Source organism: Miniopterus natalensis, chromosome 12, assembly GCF_054644295.1.
Source record: "Miniopterus natalensis isolate mMinNat1 chromosome 12, mMinNat1.hap1, whole genome shotgun sequence".
NCBI classification, from domain to species: Eukaryota; Metazoa; Chordata; class Mammalia; order Chiroptera; family Miniopteridae; genus Miniopterus; species Miniopterus natalensis.
In genome coordinates this window covers 46304622-46328959 of record NC_142092.1, presented here as the reverse complement: position 1 = coordinate 46328959, position 24338 = coordinate 46304622, and the positions used below count along the sequence as shown (strand labels likewise).

At 40.1% G+C, this 24338-nt stretch overlaps 1 protein-coding gene and 1 long non-coding RNA gene across 3 annotated transcripts; one reads left to right on the top strand and one right to left on the bottom strand.

Annotated features, from left to right (window-relative positions):
- Window positions 1-458: 458 nt before the first annotated feature.
- DNAJA1 (DnaJ heat shock protein family (Hsp40) member A1) lies at window positions 459-12018 on the bottom strand. Its single transcript, XM_016223026.2, has 9 exons — window positions 11924-12018; window positions 10708-10849; window positions 10377-10554; window positions 8274-8378; window positions 7494-7721; window positions 4291-4405; window positions 2912-3027; window positions 2499-2599; window positions 459-1661 (listed from the first exon to the last, which is right to left on the bottom strand). The coding sequence occupies exons 2-9, from the start codon at window positions 10837-10839 to the stop codon at window positions 1443-1445; spliced, it is 1194 nt and encodes a 397-aa protein (XP_016078512.1). The 5' UTR covers window positions 10840-10849; window positions 11924-12018; the 3' UTR covers window positions 459-1442.
- Window positions 12019-12208: 190 nt separating this feature from the next.
- LOC148091835 (uncharacterized) lies at window positions 12209-24326 on the top strand. Of its 2 annotated transcripts, none has more exons than XR_015715408.1 (3): window positions 12209-12825; window positions 22243-22320; window positions 24258-24326. It is a non-coding gene; the product is annotated as an uncharacterized LOC148091835 (long non-coding RNA). The 2 variants fall into 2 exon arrangements; XR_015715409.1 differs by lacking the exon at window positions 12209-12825 and adding an exon at window positions 18096-18222.
- Window positions 24327-24338: the final 12 nt, after the last annotated feature.

The following is a 24338-nucleotide window of genomic DNA, read 5'->3' as shown; positions in this document are numbered from 1 at the left end:
GATTTACAGTTGTTTATGTAATACAAGTAACACAAGAATAAACACTGCTACAGCAAGTATCTGAATCAAGGAGTGTACTTACTGGGTCATATGGCAATTCCATGTTTGGCTTTTTAAGGAGCTGCTCAACTTTTCCATATCAAGTGTACCATTTAACATTCCCACCAGCAATGTACAGGGTTCCAACTTCTCCATTCTCATCTGCTTTCATTTTGAGTTAGATTTTGTATTACTTGATGTGAAGCAGTAGCTCACTCTGGTTTTGATTTGCATTTCCCTCATGACTGATACTTTTCACTCTCCACCCACTTAATAGAAAATACTTAACTACAGTTAATGATATTTTTTGGTATTACTCATTTTAACTAGTTAAGTGAAAAGTTACCTATCTTAATTAGTGAAAAGCTAATGCTTTCTTCTGGGGGGAGAAAAAAAAGCCTGTAGTGACACGCTGGAAATGCTTTGTAATCAGTATATTAAGGAGACATTCATACATTTCAAGAATTGCTTAAGTTCTGATATCCAGATTTAAGCTTGTGAACATGACTTTTAAACATACAATTAAAGCTATTCATAATTTGCTATACTACCAACATTAAATTACAGTTACTTTGGAGCATAAGTTAAATGGTTTAAAGTAAGCCTGTAACATACCTAAAAAACACCTTCCTATCTCATACATGCAAATTACTTCTCCATGTAAACCTCTCATCATTCAACCTAAGTTAGCCTGCTCCCGAAGTCACTACTCTAAGGCTTATGGTCCAAAGAGAAGGGGGAAAAACGTAACCAAGGACTGATATAGTTATATATATTAAAAAAAAGATGGCACCAAAGGGAATGCAATTCTACATGTGCAAGCCCTCAAGAAGCAGATGATAAACCCCTTCTTTAGAAAGGTATCATTTCTACCACTGATACCACAGGTCAAATTATATGGCATGCCACCTTCAAGTAACAGCTGAGGCAATAGAATAAATGCAGAGGCATCACAATGAATCCCACTTAATACAACTATACAAACTAACACTTCTCTACAAATCAAGTTCTTTGTCTGACTGCCAGTTAAATACAAAATTTTAACTTCATAGCTTAACAATAAAGGGTCATACACCAAAGTCAACACATATACCTAGCATTTCAGTCTAAGCTATTCCATGTACATAGCTGAAATTAATTACAAAGTATGGCCTAACAAATGCTAGGGGAAGTAGTTTTTTACAGGTATTAAACTTATCTTGCACACTTAAGTCACCATACATACAGGGCAAAGTCAGAGCTTTTATATTGAGTTTATTCTTCATTTAACTTTTAAAACACTACTATAGTTGAATATTAAAACAAAAACAATAGCAAGTAGTGAGCATATTATGATTACAGTCCTTCCCTCATTCACTACTGTGTATAAAACGCCAGCAGTGAGTGTTATTCACTGGCCCCATTTAAGAGGTCTGACACTGAACACCACCCCTAGGATGATGTTCATCATCCTCATATGCTTCTCCATTGTAATGGCGCCGTCTTTCTTGATTTGGATCAAAGTCCACCAGTTCTACCTGGTCCATTTCATCAGTTTCTTCTACTTCCTTCCTTTCAGGTAGGAGTTTTTCCAGCAAAGAGAGTTTATCAGGAGAGAGAAAGCCATTCTCAGGAAAGTTTACCTATAAAAAGAAATTTCTACTGTAAGTTCTATTTGATTTACTTCATCATTAGCTCCTTAAATTACTGTCGACCCATTTTTCCCCCAGAAAAACACATATAACCACACTATCTTTTATTTTTTTAAATCCTCACCCGAGGATATTTTTTTCATTACTTTTTTTTTTGGGGGGGGGGGAGCGGGGGGCAGGACACACATCAATGTGAGACACACACACAGATTGGTTGCCATTGGTCGCCTCCCACACTCGCCTGGGATCGAGCCTGCAACCGAGGTATGTGCCCCTGGCCGAAACCAAACCCAGGACTCTTTAGTTCGCAGGCTGATGCACTAACCACTGAGCCAAACCGTCTAGGGCCACATTATTTTTCAGTGAATTTGTCACTAGTGTTTAAGGCATATGGTACAAGTAAGGTCTTTTTAAAAAATGATGCTAATAAAACTAACAATCATTATTTTATTCAGCAAATACAGTATATAAGAGAACCCTTCCTAAAACACATTTTCTGAACCACCCTATTATCAAAGCAACCACTGTAGTATTTTGCCAAAAATCCACAATAGTTATTTTAAGTCCTTCTGCTAAACTTTAAGATCCCAGTTATAGCCTTGCAACCCCTCCCTCACCAATCTTTAAGTAGCCAAATAATGAAGTAAACAAGCCCAACCCCAACTTGTTAACAATGATCAACATGACAGTGGTAGCATTAGATCAATGTATTTTTCTTCCTGGATAAGGAAGAATATAAATTTGATGTTTCTTGACATTCAGAAAATGCAACTTATCAGATTTTAGTAAGTAATCACTCAAATATTCCTAGAGTACTTTATAGCTTACCTTAAATTCGATGATTAGGCGACCCTTTTCATATGGTCTACGATAAATTGGCATGCCTTCATTTAGCACACACTTGATATCTCCATGTTTGACAATCTGACCTAAAAACATTAAAGCCAAGTTCTTCCTTAAATACAGCCACGTTTTCATAAAGTAGAGAAATAAAGAACAGAGGAATGTCCTAGCTCCCTGACAGAAGGTAAAGTTATGTGAAGCAACCCTTTACTTTTCATTTACGGATTTTCTAGGGGCTTCCAAAAAAGAGCCAAGACCATACAATTTCAGCTCAGCTCCTAAGGATATATAACCAAGCAGGTAAAATACCCATTTCCTCAGTGCCTATAAAAGCTATCTGCAGACAATGAAAATAAATTACTAGGATAGAAAGAGCAGCTCATCTATCGTTACCTTACCTGGATGAGAGGTGATGACTATGGTTCGGTTGTCAAGAGTAGCTATTGGCTTTTGGAAGCCACACAATGCCTCAACCAGCTGTATGTCCATACACATGAAAAGGTCTTCTCCTCGCCTGTATTAACATAAATATAGCACATACTTAGATCTTTCAAATCACCAATGATTACCAATCCCAGAGCAGGCAACTGTTTTCTTAACAGCAAGGTATCTTTCATAAAGGTGCCTTTCTTCCCCATTCTAAAGACAGAGCCGAGAAGTAGGAACAGCAAATATATGGAATATGTCAGCCCCATTTCTGGACAAGGCTTCAGAATCCTTCCCCGCTCTCTAGGTAGTCTCTACCATTTACCATCCCTGAATCGTCTCATCACCTAATTTTAAATCTAGTCTCTCACATAGAGAAGAAAAAATTCTCGCAGTGAGGCTAAAAGCAAGCAAATATACACTGGAGAGAGTACATTATAGTTCAATAGACCTCAGCTGGGCCCCTGCATTATGGGCCCAATAAAATTTACTGATGTTCATAAATTAAGCAATATAGTACATGGCACATTATAAACACAATTTTTTATATTTAATAACAGCCCATTTCCTCCCTTTGTGCTTAGGCTGTCTTCCTCTTCCAATCCATATTAGTAACAGAATGCTCTCCAGAAAAACTCCTGAGGATTTACCTCAAACGATAGCATTAAAATCCTGAGCTTGATAGCATTTCCACTGTTGGAACACTTGAGGAATGTTCCATCACAATTACTTTAAAACCAGTTCCTTCAGATGTCATTCCCAGTGAGATTTACTGGAACCCTAAACGAGTCCCATGTTTTGAAGTCAGCCATGGGTACACATCTGACATACTCACTGTTCGCCATCAGTTTTTCTTGCGCTTCCCTGTAAGTTCATTGTAAACACTATGAGATATTTCACAGCAATAGACCCGAATTTATGGTTTTTAATAGAGATGTTCTAGACACTTATTTACAATTAAAAGCAACCAAACATATCATAAACTCAGAATTAAAAGAGGGCAAACTTTTGTCTAGGGAGGTTTCCCCCAATCCACCTGTTTATTATACTAATATAAAACATCACCTAATTGAAGTATATCCTTCAAATTCCAGATTAGGTAACATTTTACCTAAATTTAGACAAAAAGCTAAAATCGGATCCTTTTTGTTTTTAGCCTCTTTCCAGGTGGAAACATTAATGATTAACAACATTTTAGAAAATATATTACATATAACCTAACTATCCCACTATATTTTTCCAGGGTATTTCTAGGAAATATATTCTAAGGGTAATGAAAAGCTCATTTAATTTTTAAGAAACACCCCAAGTATGCAAGATGTCAGTTTGAGTAGTTGATTAAAACTTTTACCGAGTGAAAACAGTATGGTCCTTTTGATCTAAGACAATGATAATATCTCCTGGCTCCAGTCCTGGCTCTTGGTCTCCTTCGCCATGGAATGTTATCTTCTGGCCATCTTTCATGCCTAAAAACAAAAGGTTAATTTTATACTTATTTAACATCCAACTAAGGTAAGATTCTCAGTCTATTAAGAGACACGTTTGTGTGTGCATGAAAAAGAAAGTTCAAGTTTTTGTGGATGCTCAAGTTTACAGAAAGACTAAAAATGCTCACAGGATTAGACCAATCCAATTTCTTACAGATGAAAACACAACCTCTAAAGGCAAACAGATCAGGCCTCAAGTCTCAGAGCTGCTATTTACTACCAGCTGCATTTTCCCAGGGAAGCAAGTTGCATAACTTTCCTAAGCATCAACTGTCCCACAGAGACCTACCTTATCAGGGCTCTTGTGAGGATTAAATAAAAAGGCCCATGTTGGCAACAAATCAGTGACTCGCAAACACTATAGCCATAAATGTTAGCTATTTCAATTTCATTACTTACTTAAAAAGAACCTCTATCAAATATTTCTATTAAGCCTAATAGTAACATAAGTCAAGACTTTCTTCTCTGTTGTATTAGCAATGTTTACATACAGAAAACATATAGGGAGTCTCCCAAAAATGTATACACACTTCACAGCTCACAGCTCAATTGATCTTTCTTTTCAGATTTAACTCATTGGAATCAATGATTACTTAAAGTGTATATACATTTTTTTTAGGATACCCTGTATATATAAAACCTAGATAACTGAAAAATCCATATCTTTTTGTTGAAGACTGATTCAGTTTAGCATCCTGAAAAAAGGATAAATATGCGACACTCCCTTCAGCCCATGTAGTGTCAAAGGTATTTTCCAAAAGGGCAAAAATTTCTTAAAGGCCAACATATTTTGAGATTCCCTCCCTCCTACCTCTGGCAGTTAGACAACATCTCTTTAATGATAATTTCCTGAACCAATCAGTGAGGTTGCCCCAAAAGAGCAATTTGTTATGGAAAAAAATTAAACCTATATAAACATAGCCAGTACAATGAATCCCTACATATCCATTCATGTAGATCCAGCAGTTAACTCATGACTAGTATTTCATGTATACCTCCATCCTTGTCCACTCCCCCCAATACCTGAAGCAAAATTCAGAAATACGAATTAACCCACAGATACTTCAGTACCTCTAGAAAAATAAAAACTTAAACCATGATACCAGTATTGTATCTGACAAAACTAAACATACTCTGGCTTTAATCATTACAAGGGAATGTGACTATCTCCTTATACTAGTGTAACAAACTCAGCTCTATTTTGCTGGTTGTTTCATTATTGTAAAGAGCATGGTTAATCCCCGCCCCGAAATATGTTAGGCTATTGCATGCTTCAATGTCTCTGGATCCTTTTTGTTCGTCATTTTATTTTGTTCATTAGATTCCACATATATGCATAGCCCATGGACACAGACAATAGTGCAGAGAAGACCTGGGGAGGGGGCAGGAGTGGGGAGAAAGGTGTCAATGGGGGGGAAAAGGGGGACACCTGTAATACTTTCAACAATAAAGATGGGGGGGAAAAAAGCATGGGTAAGGGCAAAATAAGTGGTTTCACTTGCAATTAATGCCTTCCTAACTTAATGGAGGAAAAAAAAAATCTAAACCCTACTAAACATGGGCCAATTAAGCAGGAGGATAAATGGAGGGAGGGCACTATCATGACTCACATGGGAAAGCACTACTGCACGGCTTATGTAATATAGATATATGTATTAATGAGACGTTCATAATACTAACAGTTCCAAATCAGTACAGACAGGGTAACACTAGCTACCAAGTCTGAAGATTACCATGTTTATTATTTCAGAATAGCAAAATTAGAAACTTTAATTTACTCTGTAGTTATACACATTTCTAAAATTCCTACAACAAATACGTATTTCTCGCATGGCTGGGCATGGCTCAGCAGTTGAGCATCAACCTAGGATCCAGGAGATCGTGGTTCAATTCCCAGTCAGGGCATATGCAGGAGGCAGCCGATCAATGAGGACTCTCTCATCATTGATGTTTCTACCTGTCTCTCTCCCTGCCTCTCTCTGAAATCAATAAAGATATATTAAAAAACAAATTTTTTAAAAATAAATTACCAAATTAAAGAATTGGCAAAATAAGAAATCTTAACAAAAAAACAAAAAACAAAAGTTATGACTTAAAGCCCTAGATAGTCAGAAACTGACAGGTAGGTTTACAGTCTATTAAAAAAGAAATTTTTTTAAAGCAATATTCTTTTTTTTAAAGATTTTTTATTGAGAGAGGAAGAGGGAGAGAGAGGAACATCGATGTGAGAGAACATCTACCGGCCACCTCCTGCAAGTTCTCCACCAGGGACTGAACTCACAACCTGGGCACATGTCCTGATCAGGAATTTAACTGGCAACCCTTTGGTGCCCAGGACAATGCCCTACCAAGCCACACTGGCCAGGGCTAAGAAAGCAATATTCTTAATCTAAGCTCTTACAAATCACCTGAAAGATAAAACATTTCATTAGTTTAGAAAAATTTCAAGGAAATATATTTTTAAAAAATGTTTTTATTGACTTCAGAAAGAGGGAAAGGGAGAGAGAGATAGAAACAATAATGATCGGCTGCTTCTTGCAAGCCCCCATACTGGGGATAGAGCCTACAACCCAGGCATGTGCCCTGACCAGGAATTGAACTGTGAACTCCTGGTTCAAAGGTGGCTGCTCAGTCACTGAGCCACGCCAGCCAGGCAAGGAAACATTCACTTCAATGAGACACCCTCTCCCTTCACCTAAATCCCCTTCCCCCAAGTCCTCGAAAAGTACAAATCCCTTAACCTAGCAGTCCCTACAGAACTTAACATGTGCAAAAGTTAATTAGAATTTAAAGAGGTAGAACTAGTAATTTAATGGAAGAGAATTAAGTTTGGAACACTATCCAGTCATTTACTGATGTCAGCATTATATTTAGTGAGGAGATTCCTAATGTATTCCCTACAAATGTGCAAAAATATCTGAACAAAAAAACATTTTTTACTATGTAGTTAAGATTATCTCTGGGTGATAACCCCATATATATAACCCTATTGAGAATCATTTTTAACTATAAAATGTAAATATTCTCGCCATAGCACTCAAGAATTCAGAAGTGGCTGAGAACTCACCTTTATCAATATGAACTTCTAGAATCTTCTTCTCTCGAACTATCTTCCTTCCATTGCAGCTTTTACATCTATCTTTAGGACTGATCCGTTCCCCATGGCCCTGGCACTCCATGCACACAGACTGAATTTGCTGAACCATTCCAGGTCCTATCTGATGAATTCTTATTTGCATTCCAGTACCTCGGCAATTGGGACAGCACTCGACTGCTCCTTTCTTACCACCTCGGCCTAAATAGTTTAAAAAAAAAATTAAAAAATTATGTTTGAACTTTGTGTCAGACACAGTAACACGTTTTAATAAAAGTTCCTAAACACTACACTTAACATTTGCAAGCTGTGATGGAATGCTGCCCTAAGAACTACAATTCAGCCTTTTTATTTGATAAAAGAGGGCTGCAGTCAGCTTCAGTTATCTATAAACATTGACTGCTGTTTTCCCAAGAAACCACTTTAGAATTGTGAATTTTAAACGTGCTCCCAAATCACAATTCATAGGACATACTTTATCTGTGAGATGAGAACATTAAGAAGTTTTATTTCCAACAAATAACTTGTACTTGAAAAAGGACACTAACTTAGATTGATCCCAATTGCATTTAAAATATACACACTAAAAAGTGCTGACATTTTGCTAATATTTCTCTAGATGGTAGGTTTAGGTAGTTTTCTTTATATTTGCATTCTCTAATACTTAGGTTGTGTATTATCTGTCAGTTTTCTTATCTCCAGAAAGGCTGTAGTTCCATTTTCAGTTATATTTAAGATGTTAAAAGAACATACCTTCACATTTGTCACAAATGACATTCTTTTGCAGAGCTAGTTTTCTTGTTGCACCATTATATAAATCTTCTAAGGTTACTGAGAGCTGATGCACAACATTTTTACCTAGAACAAAATATTGCTCATTAAAAATCTAAGATGTACTTTATTTGTGATGCACCATAAAAACAGTAAATAATAATAAAGATGAGGCTCCAGGGTGCATCTGTTGAGTACCTATTATATACACAGAATGTTGGCTGCATCATCCACACATGACCTTCAAACTATAATGCAATTTCAAATGAGGAAAATTGGGTGAGACTAAGTAATTTGCCTGAGAACGTAGTTGTGGCCATCTTACAAATATGGCAATCAAAAACATTAACTGCAAAATCACTTGAGAGAACCAACGCCATTTATAGAGGTACATTTCACAATAGTAACTCCAAACTGCATTTCTGACCCAATGTATTGACTCTTTCACTTACTTACTATATTGAGCAACATGGCCCATTACTTCATCCAAAAATTCTTCAGCACACTAAGTTCTAACCAATCAAGATTGGCCAGGGAAGCTGATACATTTATTCAGTCTCCATAGAATATCAAGTCCCACTTCTACCTGAGACAGGAACAGCACATTTACTGCTTGGCCAGCACTAGTTTATAGACTAGATTTCTCATTTTCTTTATCATAGTGCTGTCCAGAAGAACTTTCTGCAATGATAGGAATGTTTTATATTCGTGCTATCCAATACAGTAGCCACTAGTCACATGTGGCTTTTGAGCACATGTGCCTATTACAGACGAAGAACTGAATTTTTGTCTTTGTTTTGAATGAATCTAAATTTATTATGGCTAGTGGCTACAAAGGAGTGCCATATCTCATTTCAGAATGGGAAGTGGAAGGTGGAGATCATATGAGGACAATGAGGCTACAGAAACAAAGGAACCTGTCAATGGTTAATAAGTTCCTAGCTAGTGACTCTTCCACAAGGACTTTATCCACCACAAGAGTATTGCCTTATGCCTAAGTGAAAAAAATTCTCAAACTCTTATCTGCACAATATGCCTGTTGTGAACATTTTGTTTCCAATGAAGTGTGAAGTACCATTAGTATCCTTCTGCTCCTAGCTCCATCTTTGGGTTCTATATCACAAACATAGCCCCATGCAGTTGGTTCCAACATGCTGAAAGCTGCTTTATGGATTTGAGAGTACAAAGGGAAAAAAGCATCTATGGTTTGATTAAGCAAGTATTTTCTGGTATCACACACACAGACGTTTCATTGATCTAGATCACACAGAAGAGTTTGCTAGTCAATTTATTACTTAAAAGATAATTAAAAAACAAAACACAAAAAAAACAAAACCCACAACACTATTACTTTTCTTTGGGACAAACCCTCCTAAGCAACTGATTTTGATTGCAAATTGTCTTAAGGTAAATTCTTTAACTAAAAACATACCCCTTTCCTTTTAGGAAAAACTGAGTTAACAATTTCCAGTCTTTCTGAATTTTAAAAAGCTAAGTGAAATTTAATGGCTTCCCTATTCCTTCTAAAACGGACTCTACCCATTGGCCCTTACTTGTGTAAACTATACTGGGAACAAGTAAGATTGACTCTGACTGGAACACTGTTTTCCAATGAATATTTCTACAGCCAGGAAATGACATTTTTGATAAATGTTAAGGCCATATGTTTTGATATAATAAAGCTAAAGCAAAATTAAATGGCAGGCTATTTAGAAGTAATGATACTTTCAACTAAGGACCTCCCACTGGGTTGGGGGTGTCAAACAAAGATCTGTAAAAAGGGCTTTGAAAATTATGCTCCTATACTTTGTTCCTTTAATTAATGCTTGACAACCTTACTGAAGTTTGTGGCCCACTATGTAAGAGGTTTAGAAGCACTCACTTGTGTTAACACTTGGTTTAGATAATTTTATTTGCATCATATCTCATTAAAAAAAAAACTATACCACAAATCAAAATGGCAGTTTACAGTTTGCAAAATTATACCAACATGTAACACAACATTTAAAATAGGTGAATTCTCAACAATTTGCTTTGACCAAGGGGCAACTTTGAATTGCTGCATGCGGACTAGATTATTCTTACCTCTCCTTTCTCTCTGCATCCTTCCTCCTCCTCCAAAAAACATATCAAAGATGTCCATGGGGGAGCCAAAACCGCCACCTGCCCCACCTTCTTTAATTGCTTGTTCTCCTCCTTTGTCATATAATTCCCTTTTCTTTGCATCAGAGAGCACTTCATAAGCTTGGGAAATCTGTTTAAACTGTTTGAGGAAAGAATAAATCTCACTTTTAAAAAGGTATTACAAAGTATAGCCACAATATTAGACATACTCAATTTCAGGTTGCAATGGAACTACCAAACACCTGGCAAAAAAACCATTCAAGCTGTGTCTGAGTATGAATATACAACTTGCCTTCTCTCCTTCATTTGGATTCTTATCAGGGTGGTACTTCAAGGCCAGCTTCCTGTAAGCCTTTTTCAATTCTTCCTGGGTGGCATTGGGTTTCACCCCCAAAACATCATAGTAAGTGGTTTCTTTCACCATTTTTGACAGCCTGAAATTAAAAAAAAATAAAAAATGCAATTTTAACTGACTTTCAACTGGTAGTTATTGTAATTAGCTAAATCAGAGTTAAGGCAGAGAAATCTGTTCTTTGCCAAATCTGATTATAAGAACTCAGCCATCCCTAAACTTCACAGAGAAGGTAACAATTCCTTTGACAATTCAGCCATAAATCCTAGCAGGTTAAATATAAGCTAATAATTATGAGAGTAATTCAAAAGCTTCCTATAGCAGCTGGTTCCTATTCTCCCACACGAAAGCCTCCATATCATCTGGACTCTTCCAGTTCACTTCCTCAGCAGCGACAGAAGTAATCAAAAGGAGCACTAACAGGTTCAGTCCACTGGTTTATTACATTATCATTGTCTTTGGTAAATACGTTCACACACACGCTGCCTAGAAAAAATACATTTGGCTATAAGGGGACAGGGAGTGGTTTATTAAACTGATTTACGACAATCCTAAGGATGTTTGTCAATTACAGGACCCATAGCGCCTCCACGTAGCCCGCCGAACCCCTCGCCCCCAAAACCAGCGTAGCTTACACGTCGTTAGGTTTCCCCCTGTACTTGGAGCTGATCGTTAAGGTTTCCTCCCCCCCCCCCCCCCCGGTGGTTGAGAAAGGGTGGGAGAAGCCCAGCCCGCAACAAAGAGGGGGGGAGACCAGAGAAGCGAAACCGTAGCCGCCGCCCCACTCCTCCAGCAGCCCCTCACCCTAAGCTCCTCTGCGCTTGCGCGCAGGGTCGCCCACCCTCCAGGGAACGCGGGGGAAGGGGACGCACACAGAGGAAAAGCCTTAGGCGACAGGTCTTTGGAGACCTCAGGCTGGCCGGGGAGGGAAGAGAAGCTTAGTGAAAGGTCTCGGGGCCACTCCGAGCCGGCGATGACTTGCCAGGGCACCACACCAGCTTCCCCCCCCCCCCCAAGGGAATCGTGGATCCTAGAACCGATAACCCTTCCGCCCACGCGGAGCCAACCGCCTCCCGACCGCGGCTCCATCCAGCTTCTCGGCGCCACCAATGGCGCCGGCCCTGGGTCGAGGGGACGCGCGAGGGCTGAAACTCACCGGTGAGCGGACCCAGGCGGGTGTGGAGGAGCTGGAAAGAGCGCGTTGCTGCGCGCAGCTCGGAAAGCAGCCGCTCCTCCACCTCTCACCGAGTGTTCTGGAAAGTTCCGGCCGGCGCGCCGCAGCCGTCGTCTTTTGTAGCTGAGTCGAGACGCGTCACCCGCAGGAAGTCCCGCCCTTCCCGCCGCTGCCACCGCCCCGCGGTTACCCGGGCAACGGCGCGGGGGAGCGGGGGCGGGAGTGGGTTGTGCTGAAGGGCCCTGTGGGGGTGGGTCTAAGCCTGGGTTCCTGGAACTTTCTGGAGCCCTTTCTTCCACCCGGTCAGTCCGAGAGGACGCGAGTGTCTGGCGGGAGCGGGGACTGCCCGGGAGCGGAGCAATTCCGAGCCAACCCGGAGTTCCCGAGTCAGTGGGGCGGCCGCCGCCGCCCGCGAGGACTGGGCGGGCGCCCGGTGCGGAACGCGCACCTCGCAGAACAAAGCCCTGCGGCGCCTGCACCCCGCCGGCGCCTCGTTCGCCTCTTTCGGCGTCTCCTCCCGGCTTAGCTCTTTAGCGCTGAGGTTCTGGGAACTACCGAGCAAGAAGTGCTGAGCAAGATGGGCCCGGGCCCAGAGCGATCTCACAGGCCTTGGATCTTGCTCCCTGTCACACGCGGCCCCTGACCTCGCAATTCAAACTGCCTCGGGCTCTGCTTCCTCCTTCCTGTAGAGCATGGGGCAGCTCTAAACAGGAAAACGTTTGCAATGCCTTCGGGCAAAATGAGGCCCTGACCTCTTCTCTGGCCGATGTTCACCGGGGTTGGCTGGCTGGGGACACAGAGTAGCACCCAGAGTGACGAACAGATTGTTGTATTTGATTTTGTAAGTCCCACCAGTCTGTGAACCTGGAGCTGCAGTCTGCAAAGTGAGTCTCTGGTCTTTCAAATGTTGGGAGAGGGGCATATTGGGAGAAAAGGGTTTTTTCCCTATCAACACAGCAAACTTAGGAGAACTATCTAGCTCCAAGGAAGCCAAAATTGGAAAAGTTGGAAAAATACGGTTGCTATCAATTAGACTTTAGTAGGGAGCCAAACACGTCAACAAACTATAAGTGAACCACGACACAGAGGTCAGCGGGGGAGAGGCGCCTATGTATTAATCTGATGGAACAGGGAAAGCTTCCATGGAAAAGTGGCAATTGACCTGAGTTTTGGAGAAGGGAGAAGAGCCTTAGCAGCAAAGGACAAGGTACAAGGGAAGGCTAAGGTGTGGAAGAATATGATGTTTTTAGGAAATTACAAGTAACTGAGTGCAGCCAGACCTAAGGGAGCTGGAGTGGCAGGAGGTGAGGCTTCAGAGCTAGTTGGCATACACTTACTGGGATATCTTGCTAAACTAAGGATTCTGAACTTTACCCTGGAGGCACCCCCATATATATCTCTTCAGCCTTATCTCTTTTGTTTAAATTGTGCACACCAGTTGCACCAAACTATTTGCAGCTTCTCAAATGCGCTTTTTCACCTTTCTGTGCTTTACTCTGGCTGACAAACACCTAATTTTCCCGATCTTAGATGTTACCTTCTCAAATATTACCTCTGGTATAAAGTTTTTTTCTTCTGATCAGCAGTTTCTGAAAATCTAATACTGCCTAGAAGGGCGCTAGGACTTGGTAATGTAAAAATGAGGTAAGTCAAGGTCCCTGTCCTCAAGGGGTTCACTAAAGAGCAGTTGCGTGGCTCAGCGGTTTAGAATCGACCTGGGATCCAGGAGACCCGTGGTAGATTCCCGGTCAGGGCACGTGCCTGGGTTGTGGGCTCGATCCCCAGGCCTGGGCGTGCAGGAGGCAGCTGATCAGTGACTCTAATCGTTGATGTTTCTATCTCTCTCCCTTCCTCTCTCTGAAATAAATGAAGATATATTAAAAAAAAAAAAAAAGGAGTTGTGTGATAAATGCCAATAATGAAAGAGTATATTTGGGTGTTCAGTAGGGAAACCTTGCACCATCTGAATAAATATCACAGGCTGAGAGACCAGCAGTTGTGAAAGCATGAACAATTAAGAGAAAAGTAAACAAACAATAAATAACTAGATACCATTCATGTATTACACAGGCATTGCAGTTCTAAAGTCTACTTTGCTATAACATAAACTGGGTTTATGAATCTAACACTGGTTAAACGTATGACATAAGCATCACTATAGCAAAACACTTAAAGAGTTTCCACAATAAATATTACCATGTGTAGTGTTTCTCAAATATAACCATGTTTAGTGTTTCTTTTTGCCTAAGGACCCAATTGAAATTCCACAACTTTTACAAAGATGGAAGTGTGGTACAAACATGAAGATACCTTTGTCAGACCACCAACATATTGCTATGAAATATATTGAGAATACTTTTAAAATTTGCAAGCTCACTAAGTGAGCTTAAGTCTTTACTAAGAATAAAGATAAGGGGCATGCAAGTTGATTTTTTAAAAAAATGAAAACTGTATACTTATTTGTTGTACGTGCATATACTATTTCAGAAGGATACCCCAAAACTTGTAGTATGGTTGCCTGTGGGGAGAGCTGGGTATCGGGGAGAGGCAGATGGGAGGGAGACATTTTAACAAATAACCTTTTGTGACTTTGGAATATTTAACCCATTTGAATGTTGTACTTATTTAAAAATTAAAAACATCATTACATATGCTCTGTTTGACATTATGTCCTTCATAGAAATTTGTCAATGATGCTGAAAACATGTCCTGATGAGTATTCTGGCTTTTCCTTAATAGAAGTTAACACTTTTTTAAAAAATATATCTTTATTGATGTCAGAGAGAGGAAGTGAGAGAAAGAGATAGAAACATCAATGATGAGAGAGTAATTGATTGGTTGCCTCCTGCACGCCCCCAACTGGGGACTGAGCCAGCAACCCAGGCATGTTCCCTGACCGGAAATCAAACCCTGAGCTCCTGGATCCTAGGTCGATGCTTAACCGCTAAGCTGTGCCCAGCATTTTAAGAAGCATTCTTATTTACATAAAATAGAAAAAAAGAAGAAGAGTTAAGTATGTGATCTTTTTGGTAAAGAAATGGGATCATATACATGCTGTTTTGCCCCTTGCCCTTTTAAAACTTAATTTATTGTCATCTTACCATGTTTGGATAAATAAATATGTATTTTTAATGACTTCATAGTATGTAGGATGCAGGCACTATAATTTAACCATTGTCCTATTGAACATTGTGGCAATTGCCAATGTTTTACAAACTGCTAAATAATAAATATCATTTATTGTTGAGAAATTCTCAAATCCAGCTTTGGGCATTCATGCAAGTATTTCTGTAAGATGGGCATCTAGAATTGAAATTGTTGGGCCAACGTAAATGCAGATTTAAAATTTTAATAAATAATTTTCCATATCAGTTTGTACTGCTGCCAATAGTGTGTGAGTGGGCCTTGCCAATATGGGGAATTCTGTCTTTTTTTATTTTTTAAATCCTCACCCGAGGATATTTTTTTTCCATTGTTTTTTTTTAGAGAGGGTGAAGGGGAGGGAGGAGTGGGAGTGGGAGTGGGGGAGAGAGAGAGAGAGAGAGAGAGAGGGAGGGAGAAACAGACGTGAGAAAGACATCCACTGGCTGCTGACTGGCTGCCTCCTGCACGCGCCCACCAGGGCAGGGCTTGAGCCTGCAACCACCTGCTCCCTCCCTCGCGCCCTTGGCCGGGAATTGAACCTGAGCCCCATCAGTCCTCGGGCTGATGCTATAACGGGCAGATTCTGTCCTTTTAAATTTTTTTTTTGCCTTTGCTAACCATAGGGATTAAAAAGTGATATCTATTGTTTTAATTTAAATTTATTTAATAATGTGATTAAGCATCTTCTAAATAGTATTTATCAATTATTCTTCTATCAATGGTCCTTCTTGTTATTTGACCATTTTTCTGTGATGTAACTCCACTGTTTTAATGTGATATAGTATCACCTTTATATTAGGGATAGTGTGTACGTATATGTGTGCATGTGTGTGTATATATATACACACACATATACAAATGCCATAAGAATGTTTTAATTTTTATGTAGATAAGTGTTTTATTTTATTTTTTAATGTATTGATTTTTAGAGAGAGGAAGGGGGCTAGAGAGAGAGAAAGAGAAACATCGATTTGTTGTTCCACTTAGTTATGATTTATTGGGCCATGCTTGTATGTGCCCTAACTGGGGATTGAACCTGCAACCTTGGTGTTATCAGGAAATGCTCTAACCAACTGAGCTACCTGGCGAGGGCTAGATGAGTTGTGACACTTTATTTTTGGCTTTTGCATTTCTTCTCCTCCCTTCTTTTCCTCTCCCCCTTCTCCTTTATTTGTTATACATAGAAAGCCTTCACCAATCCATTATAAATATATTCTCCCAGGGTTTTTTCTGGTACATTTATGGTTCCTTTTTTTTTTTTTAATATATCTTTATTGATTTCATAGAGAGGAAGGGAGAGGGAGGGGGGGAGAGAGAGAGAGAGAGAGAACGAGAGAGAAACATCAGTGATGAGAGAGTCGTCATTGATTGGCTGCCTCCTGCACTCCCCCGACTGGGGATCGAGCCCACAACGGGGTATGTGCCCTGACAGTGATCACCTGGATCCTAGGTCAAGACGGTCAATGCTGAGCCACGCCTGGCGGGGCTGTGGTTCCATTTTTAACATTAAAAATTTTAATCCACTTGAAATTTATTTTGGTGTAAGGGCTGAGGATTTTTTTAAATTAACAGCTTTGTTTTTGTTCAAATGGGAGAGCTAGTTTGTATAACACTATTTTAGTACTTTACTTTTTTTCTGACTAATGTGAAATGCCACTTTATTGTATACTAAGTTTTCATTAAAATAGATTTTAATTTCTGGGAGTTCCCCTCATTGCTCCCCCTCTTTACAATTTTCCTGGCATTTTCTAGTTTGTTTATTCTTCCAGATGAATGTAAGAATATTTCTGGCCGGTTTCCCCCAATCCCACTGTCATTTTGATTTGATTACAGTGCTTTTATATGTCAGTCAGTTTGAGGAGAATTAAAATGTTTATGATGTTGAATCTCCCTACCCATGAACAAGGTACATAGTGCATAGAACTGTATATTCATTTTCTTTATTTTGTTTATACTTGTTTTTTTTTTTAAAAAAAACTAGGTTCTGCCCGGCCAGGCGTGGCTCAGTGGTTGAGCATTGACCTAGGATCCAGGAGATCGGGGTTCAATTCCCAGTCAGGGCACATGCCCAGGTTGCAGGCTAGGCAGCCGATCAATGACTCTCTCATCATTGCTGTTTCTCTCTCTCTCTCTCTCTCCCCCTCCTTTCTAATCTCTGAAATCAATAAAGATATGTTTTAAAAAATAAAATAAAATAAACTAGGTCCTGATTATTTCTTCTTTAAGATTGTCTTGTTGCTTTCATGAATGGCCTCTTTTCTAACCATTGTATTTTATTTCAATGCTGTGCTTGGTTCACTCTCAGTAACCATGTGGCCAGATCACAAATGTCCATGCAGGTAGCTGAAGATGGTTGGAGGCATGGCAGGAGCCGAGTCGTAAGGGCTTGAGCATCACGTCATTAGTTTGAATTTTATCTTGAAAGCTCTTAAGAGATACTGGGAGATTTTAGGGATGGGGTGATACAACCTCTAACAGCTGACTTCTTTTTTTTTTGAGCACCAGTCAGGCACTGTGCTAAATTCTACAAATGTCGTCATATTTTAATCCTCATGGCAACTCTCTTTTATAGGTGATTTGATCGTATTTACGTTTTAGAATAATCATTTGGGTGCTAATGTGAAGGATGGATTCTTAGAAATCTTTTATGATGAGAGATGAGATTAGTAAGTGATATACATGGCCTCAACAGTAGAAATGGAAAGGGCGGGAAGTATAAATACAAAGGTAAAATCAGCAGATCTTGTGACTGGATGTAGAGGTGGGGGAGATGGAGTCGTAGCCGACGTCCCGCTTTCTGGCCTGAGCAGTAGGATGGTTGGGATGCCCTTCCAGAGGTGGAGAGCCTAGAAAGAGGAGGCAGAGGAGGCTGTGGTGGGGGTAGAATTGGGAGGGGGGACAAGATGAATCCAGTTTTGGGTATATAGATTTACCGTTATCCTTTTTTCTTTAATTAAAAAAATATATTTTATTGGAAAATACAAAATGGAAAGTAAATTATAGCCAAACTTATCTTTGTGCTTATATAATTTAAATTTCTTGTTGCAGCATTTAGATTTTAATTGACTGTGAGGCGTACTAGGGCTGGAAATTTTTTTCAAGTGTCGCCGGTTTGTTCTGGCTCTTCTCTTATCACTGTGAGTATGCAGTTTCAGTCTTCTTTATGAGCTGTCCTCCCTCCCAACCCCCAGCCTCCAAGTGTTATTTTTTTTTTAAACTTTTAATTTTAGAGTAGTTTTAGATTTCTGGAAATGTTGCAAGGATAGTACAGAGAGTTCCTGTATATCTGACACCCAGTTTTCCGTATTATCGACATCTTACGTTAAAATGGTACAGTTGTCACAACTAATGAACCAATGTTGATACATTATTATTAACTAAAGCTCATTCTTTATTTGAATTTCCTTAGTTTTTACTTACTGTTCCCTTTCTGCCCCGGAACCCTATTCAGGATATATCACATTACTTTTATCTTTTTTGTTGTTGTTAATCTTCATTCAAGGAGGCTATGATTAGAGAGAGGGAGGGAGGGAGAGAGAGAGAGAGAGGGAGAGAAACATCGATGTAAGGCAGAAACATCGATTGGTTGCCTCCTTCCCGTATGTGCCCCAACCAGGAATGAAGCCTTCAGCCTTCTCCTGTGGGGTGATGCTCCAACCAGCTGAGCCCCCCAGCCAGGGCAGGATATCACATTACTTTTAGTCGTCACATTTCCTTAGGCTCCTATTGACTGTGACAGTTTCTCAGATTTGCCTTATTTTTGATATGACCTTGACAGTTTTAAAGGAGTATTGGCCAGGTATTTTGTAGACTGTCCTTCAATTTGGGTTGTCTAATATGTTTCTCTCGAGATTTGAGTGGGCTTACGGGTTTGGGGGAGGAAGACCACAGATGTAAATTGCTAGTTTCATCATGCCATATTCCGGGGACATGCTATGAACATGACTTACCACTACTGATGCTGACCTTGATCACCTGCCTGGCTTAGGTAGTGTTTGTCAAGTTTCTCCATTGTGAGGTGACTCCTCTCCTGTCCCCCTTTTCCATACTGTACCCTGTAGAAGGAAGTCTTATTCATCTTGTTGGCATTGGCTGGAAGTCATGGTCTGGCGCAGAGTAGTATTTGCTGAACTGAACTGGGTCCCTATTATTTTGTGAGTCTCATAAAAATTCTGCCAGATAACTTTCCCTATTTTATCAGTAGAAAAATAAAAATTAGAGCATTTGAGTAACTTGCCCAAAGTAACACAGTAAGCAGTCAAGTTGGAATTTCAACCTAGTCTTTCGGAATACAAAGCCTATGGTTTTTGCCAACACCATCTGGCTTTACAAAGGTTTATATTTACTTTGGCCGTCTTTCCTAAATACTTGTAAAGCAAAATTGCCCATAGATAATGTGGTTACATCTTTCGTTATATGGAAATTTAGTTCTTCTTTCAATTTAAAGTTACACCTTAGAACTCTCAGCCTCAAATTGGGCAGATTTCTGTGCTCAGTATTGCTCCATCCAACTTTAATTTAATATCTTCTTTTTAATTCCCCACAGAATTGTGATGGGTGGCTTACAGCAGAGCCGTACTGGGAAAATGGGTACCAGTTAAGATGTTATTACAGTAGTGTAGGACTGGTTATATAATTTGCGAGACAGTGCAAAATGAAAACATGGTGCCCCTTGTTCAGAAATCATTAAGAATTCCAAGACACTAGCAGCAGAGCGTCAAACCAAACACGGGGCCCTTCTAAGCGTGAGACTGTGTGTGACTGTGCAGGGCACATGCCCATGAAGTGGGCCCTGCAGGAGTAGACGCGGCAGGTAAAGAGGGCCATGTTAAAGCAGTGGAAGTGGGAATGGAGAATAGAGTGGCTGCCCGACACGTTGGAGAGGTAAATCGATAGGAATTGGTTGATGATTAGCTGTGATGGGAGCGGGAGGGTAAAATATGGAGTGTGAGGTTTCTAACTGGGCGATGCCGTCCACTGGCGGGAAATCGCAGAGGGCCAGATTGGCCGCGGGCAGAGGAGGGTGAGCTCGGTTTCAAACCTTCTCACCCGCATGTGGATATTCAGGAAGCACTGCGTATGCAGCCTAAGTGCCCGCAGAAAAAGGGCTGCGGTACACATGCCCAAATGATGGTGCTTTCTGTGGTTGAGGACCAGGATGAGGGGACGATTGGCTGGGGACTTTAATCTTTTAAAGAAAGTATGTATCTCGTATAATTGAGAAATAATATTTTTGATAATGAAAATCAAGTCACACAGAGTATTATTTGTAAGAGATATAGAGTCAATCCGAAAGAGTTTCAAAAGTTTATAGTACAAAGAAAGTCATTTATGATAGAAATAAAATTGCAACCACATCTTTTCTGTTTCCTGTACCACAGTTACATGTTTCAAACTAGGCTTTTGGTTTACTATTTTTTAACTTTTTTTGAGCATCCACAGTCAGTTGGTCACTCTACAGGGTGTATAACTTTAAAAACTTACCTTGTATCTCTATTTTTTTGATAACTGACATGTGAGCATTTTCATATTTTAGTGGTATATCTTTAATTCTCCTTTCTTTATATTACCTGTGTGTTTTTTCTTGGGGGAGGTGATAGGGAAAGCCTGAAAGTAGAAGTCAGAAGCTCACATTTAAGTTCTGCCTCTGCCTCTTGTTGGCTGTGTGATCTTGGGAAAATTACCCAGCATCTCTGAGCATGGTTTCCTTATTGGTAAAATGGAGATGAAGTTAGCCTTATTAGAGATGTGAAAATTAAATGAGACTATAAGTGAAAGTTCTTTGTAAACACTAAATTTTATAAATTCACATCCTTTTTTAGTTCTGTATCCAGGGCCTTTCTTAGTGAGCCTCCCACCTCTTTCCCAGAATCATCTTCAAGAGCCTACCTTCTCCAAGTCATTTTCTCACCATCCCCGAAACATGCCTTACATTTGTCTGCCTCCTTAATATTGCTTCAGTTCACTTACTTAATCAGCAAATGTTTATTGAGCATCTCATCTGCCTCTGTTTAAATGTCACTTTCTCAGTGAGGTCTGCAATGTCTGCCTTATTCCGAGTTACAATCTGCTGCTCCTCAGCATTCCTAATTCCCCTTAAACTGCTCTACTTTTTTTTTCCTTTTCATTACACTTATGACATAACACAATGTTTACCTATTGTCTCTTCTCTCCACACCCCCTTCCCACTGGAATTTAAATGTCATTTGGTCAGGAATCTTGGTTTTGTTTTATGATGTATCCCAGGCATCTAGAACACTGCCTGTTACAGAGGAGAAACTGAACCAGAGGTAGTTATGGAACAAGTGAATGAATACGCATTGTGCCAGACTTAGGCTCTGGGTATATAGTTGTGAAAAAGAAGAGCTGGTTTCTGCCCTCATGGAACATCCAGCCTGGCATTATTGTCTGGTGGTTTTTTGCCCACCTGGGATGCCCTCCTCTGGGAAACATCAGAGTGACTAATGCCTGAGTTCAGAGTAGATTTTCCTCTTAGCAGTGAGCAATTTTCAGATAATTTTGCTTTTAAGTTAAAAAAAAAAAATCTAATAGAAAGGCAGGGGGAGAGTAATGCATTCAATTTAGTTGTTCTAAGTTAAAAGTAAACAATTTTTCCTAATGCAAAGACAGAATAAAAGTATTTCTTTTAAAGTGCCAGGCTTTGCAGATAGCTGAAAGAGGTCATGGGGGATATCTGGCTTAATTTCCTCCTTCCCTCCCTCCCTCCCTCCCTCCCTCCCTCCCTCCCTCCCTCCCTCCCTCCCTCATTTTCCTTCCTCCCTCATTTTCCTTCCTCCCTTCCCCTTCCCTTCCCCTCCCCCTTCTTCCCTCCCTCCTTCTCTTCCCCTCTTCTTTCATCTAAAGGAAGATGGTTGTAATTTTTCATATTATTGAAGAATGAGAGGACATGCAGTAAACATGTTCATTGCTGTCTTTTTGAAAAATTTCAGAATGCTTCATCCATGAGATCCTGACCTATTTCTTGAGGTCCTCTCAATGCAGTTTGTTGATAAGGGTTTTTATATTGCTAGAACTCTTTCTTAAAAGAGAAAACAACAGGAGCTTAAATTGAGTGTATTTAAAAATAATCTGCTGATCCAGCACACTTAAAACAGCATGTCAGCAACTATTCTTTCTCTCACCCTGTTCTCACACAGGCAACCACACAGACCAGGGAAACTCTGCATAGACCAGTGAGAGGGGGTGACGGATTAAGGAGGAACACTGCTACACAGGTACGCAGCTGAACTAATGACTTTTAATACCCCTTCCAAATTTGAGACTTTTGAATAATTTAAATTCCTAAATCCTGTTTGTCCTCATTTATCTGAATAATCCAGTTGTTAACGTTTTGGGTAGATACATTTTCTAAATAATTCCTTTAATTCTACCTCACTTTGCTATCAAATATCTTCTAACTTAAGTTTGATATTCCATCTGAGTTTTCTTCTCTGCACACAAATTCTGATGCAGATATGAATTGTTTTGCCCCATCATCTTTTTGTCAGAAAAAATATTGATAAAGGAAACACTTGTGGCAGTAGCTTCAATTTGTTGTAAACAGTTTCTGTGGTTTCCCATAAACCCATGATATGGTGTAAAAATCTACTCTGCAAGATTATTTTTAGTATCTTCTTGCACTTGGTAACAACTTAATTTTGTTTAACGGTTGTTGCATTGTGAATAAGCTAAAACAGCCTCAATAAAACAAAGAACAAAGTAAAAACTCAAGCAATGAGCTCTATGCAAGGCCTCCTCTAATGCTCTTGAGTGATTTATGAACCCGCTAGTGTGCTCACATTGCCCTGTGGACACATCTCTGTCATAGTATTTATGTAAATGTGTATATACATTATAAACATTGATGGTGATATCTTTTTCCAAAAAGGGTTCAAACCATTTCCAAACATACAAGAAGAACCCCAAAACCAAATCTCTCTCTCTCTCACACACACACACACACATACACTCCAAGATTCCATAAATTAAAAGTGCAGAGAATGAAGAAATAAAAACATGAGTAGACACAAAATGGAGCCAGGGCCAAAGCTAAAAATGAATGTAGGAGTGGCCTTCACATTTGCTACAGCAGGACCATGAATTTGTCTCTAAGCTGACAGTCTCATTGGTCCCACAATTCATGATGTCTGTGGATGAAAAACAAACCCTTTGCTCTGGAGAAGTAAAACTATTTTCGAAACTGAGATCAGATTGGACTGTCTCCCAGGGACGCTCATAAAGAGAACATTGTGTTAAATGAGCAGCAGCGTCCTTGACAGCATCCCTGACAAGATGACCAGTTCACAAAGATGCCTCTTACAGCATGATAGCAACACACCAAAAAGTGATTCCATGGGTTAAAGCAATACTTCTGAGGCAGAGGACCGTCTCAATGATCATGGCTTCACAATGTTTTATCTCCTGCACCTACCACAGTTATTGGCATATAGCAGGTGCCAAGAAGTATTTTTTGAGTGACTGTCAAGTGGCGAAGACCCAGTTCAAAGACTCTCCCTAGAAAGGTCCCCTGATTACCAACACCTAAAATCCTGCTCCCCAACTCTGCACTCCTTTTGTAGCTATCAAACAATACAGTTATGAAATATTCCTTATACTGTTGGGTTAAAGTGCCATTTCAATATTTTAATATTAAATTTCTTATGTCTTCCCCAAATATGGGAGTGAGGCCAGGGACATTTGAATGTGTGTGTACACACGTGGTGGAGGTGGTGGAGGTGTTAGGTCAAGAAAGTACTGTACTCATCCACCTGGGAGGCCAGTTTGCAGGTGACCTTGAGAGTACTATTGGCTTAGATTCAGATTCCAACATCCATGCTGTCTTTCAGAGCAGAGGCAGTGTTGGTCATGGTGCCACAGTCAGCCTTTTGCCATGGGCCTCTGTGCTAAGCAACAGAAAGACCCCGTCAAAGGTGATAGTATCACCAGCAGTAAAAGAGACTCAGCGCTGAGCTAGCAGCTACTGACCCAGGGCTCTTTCCAGTCCTGTAGGGGAGCTGGGGTTGAGTTGAGCTTACAGGTTAGGGTTAGTCATTTTAGCTGGCAGAGTTAGAAGCTTGGAGATAGAGCTTGGTATGAGGGTCTTTCTTCTCAGCGGATGTCACCACCGCTCAGTCCTGACTTTTATCTTCTTGTTGTCATTCACGTTGTAAAGGTGTTTCAGAGCAGGAACTGGTCCCTGTGTGCAGCTTGCTACCTGCAGTCACAGGGATGTCTGCATCATGATGAAGACGCT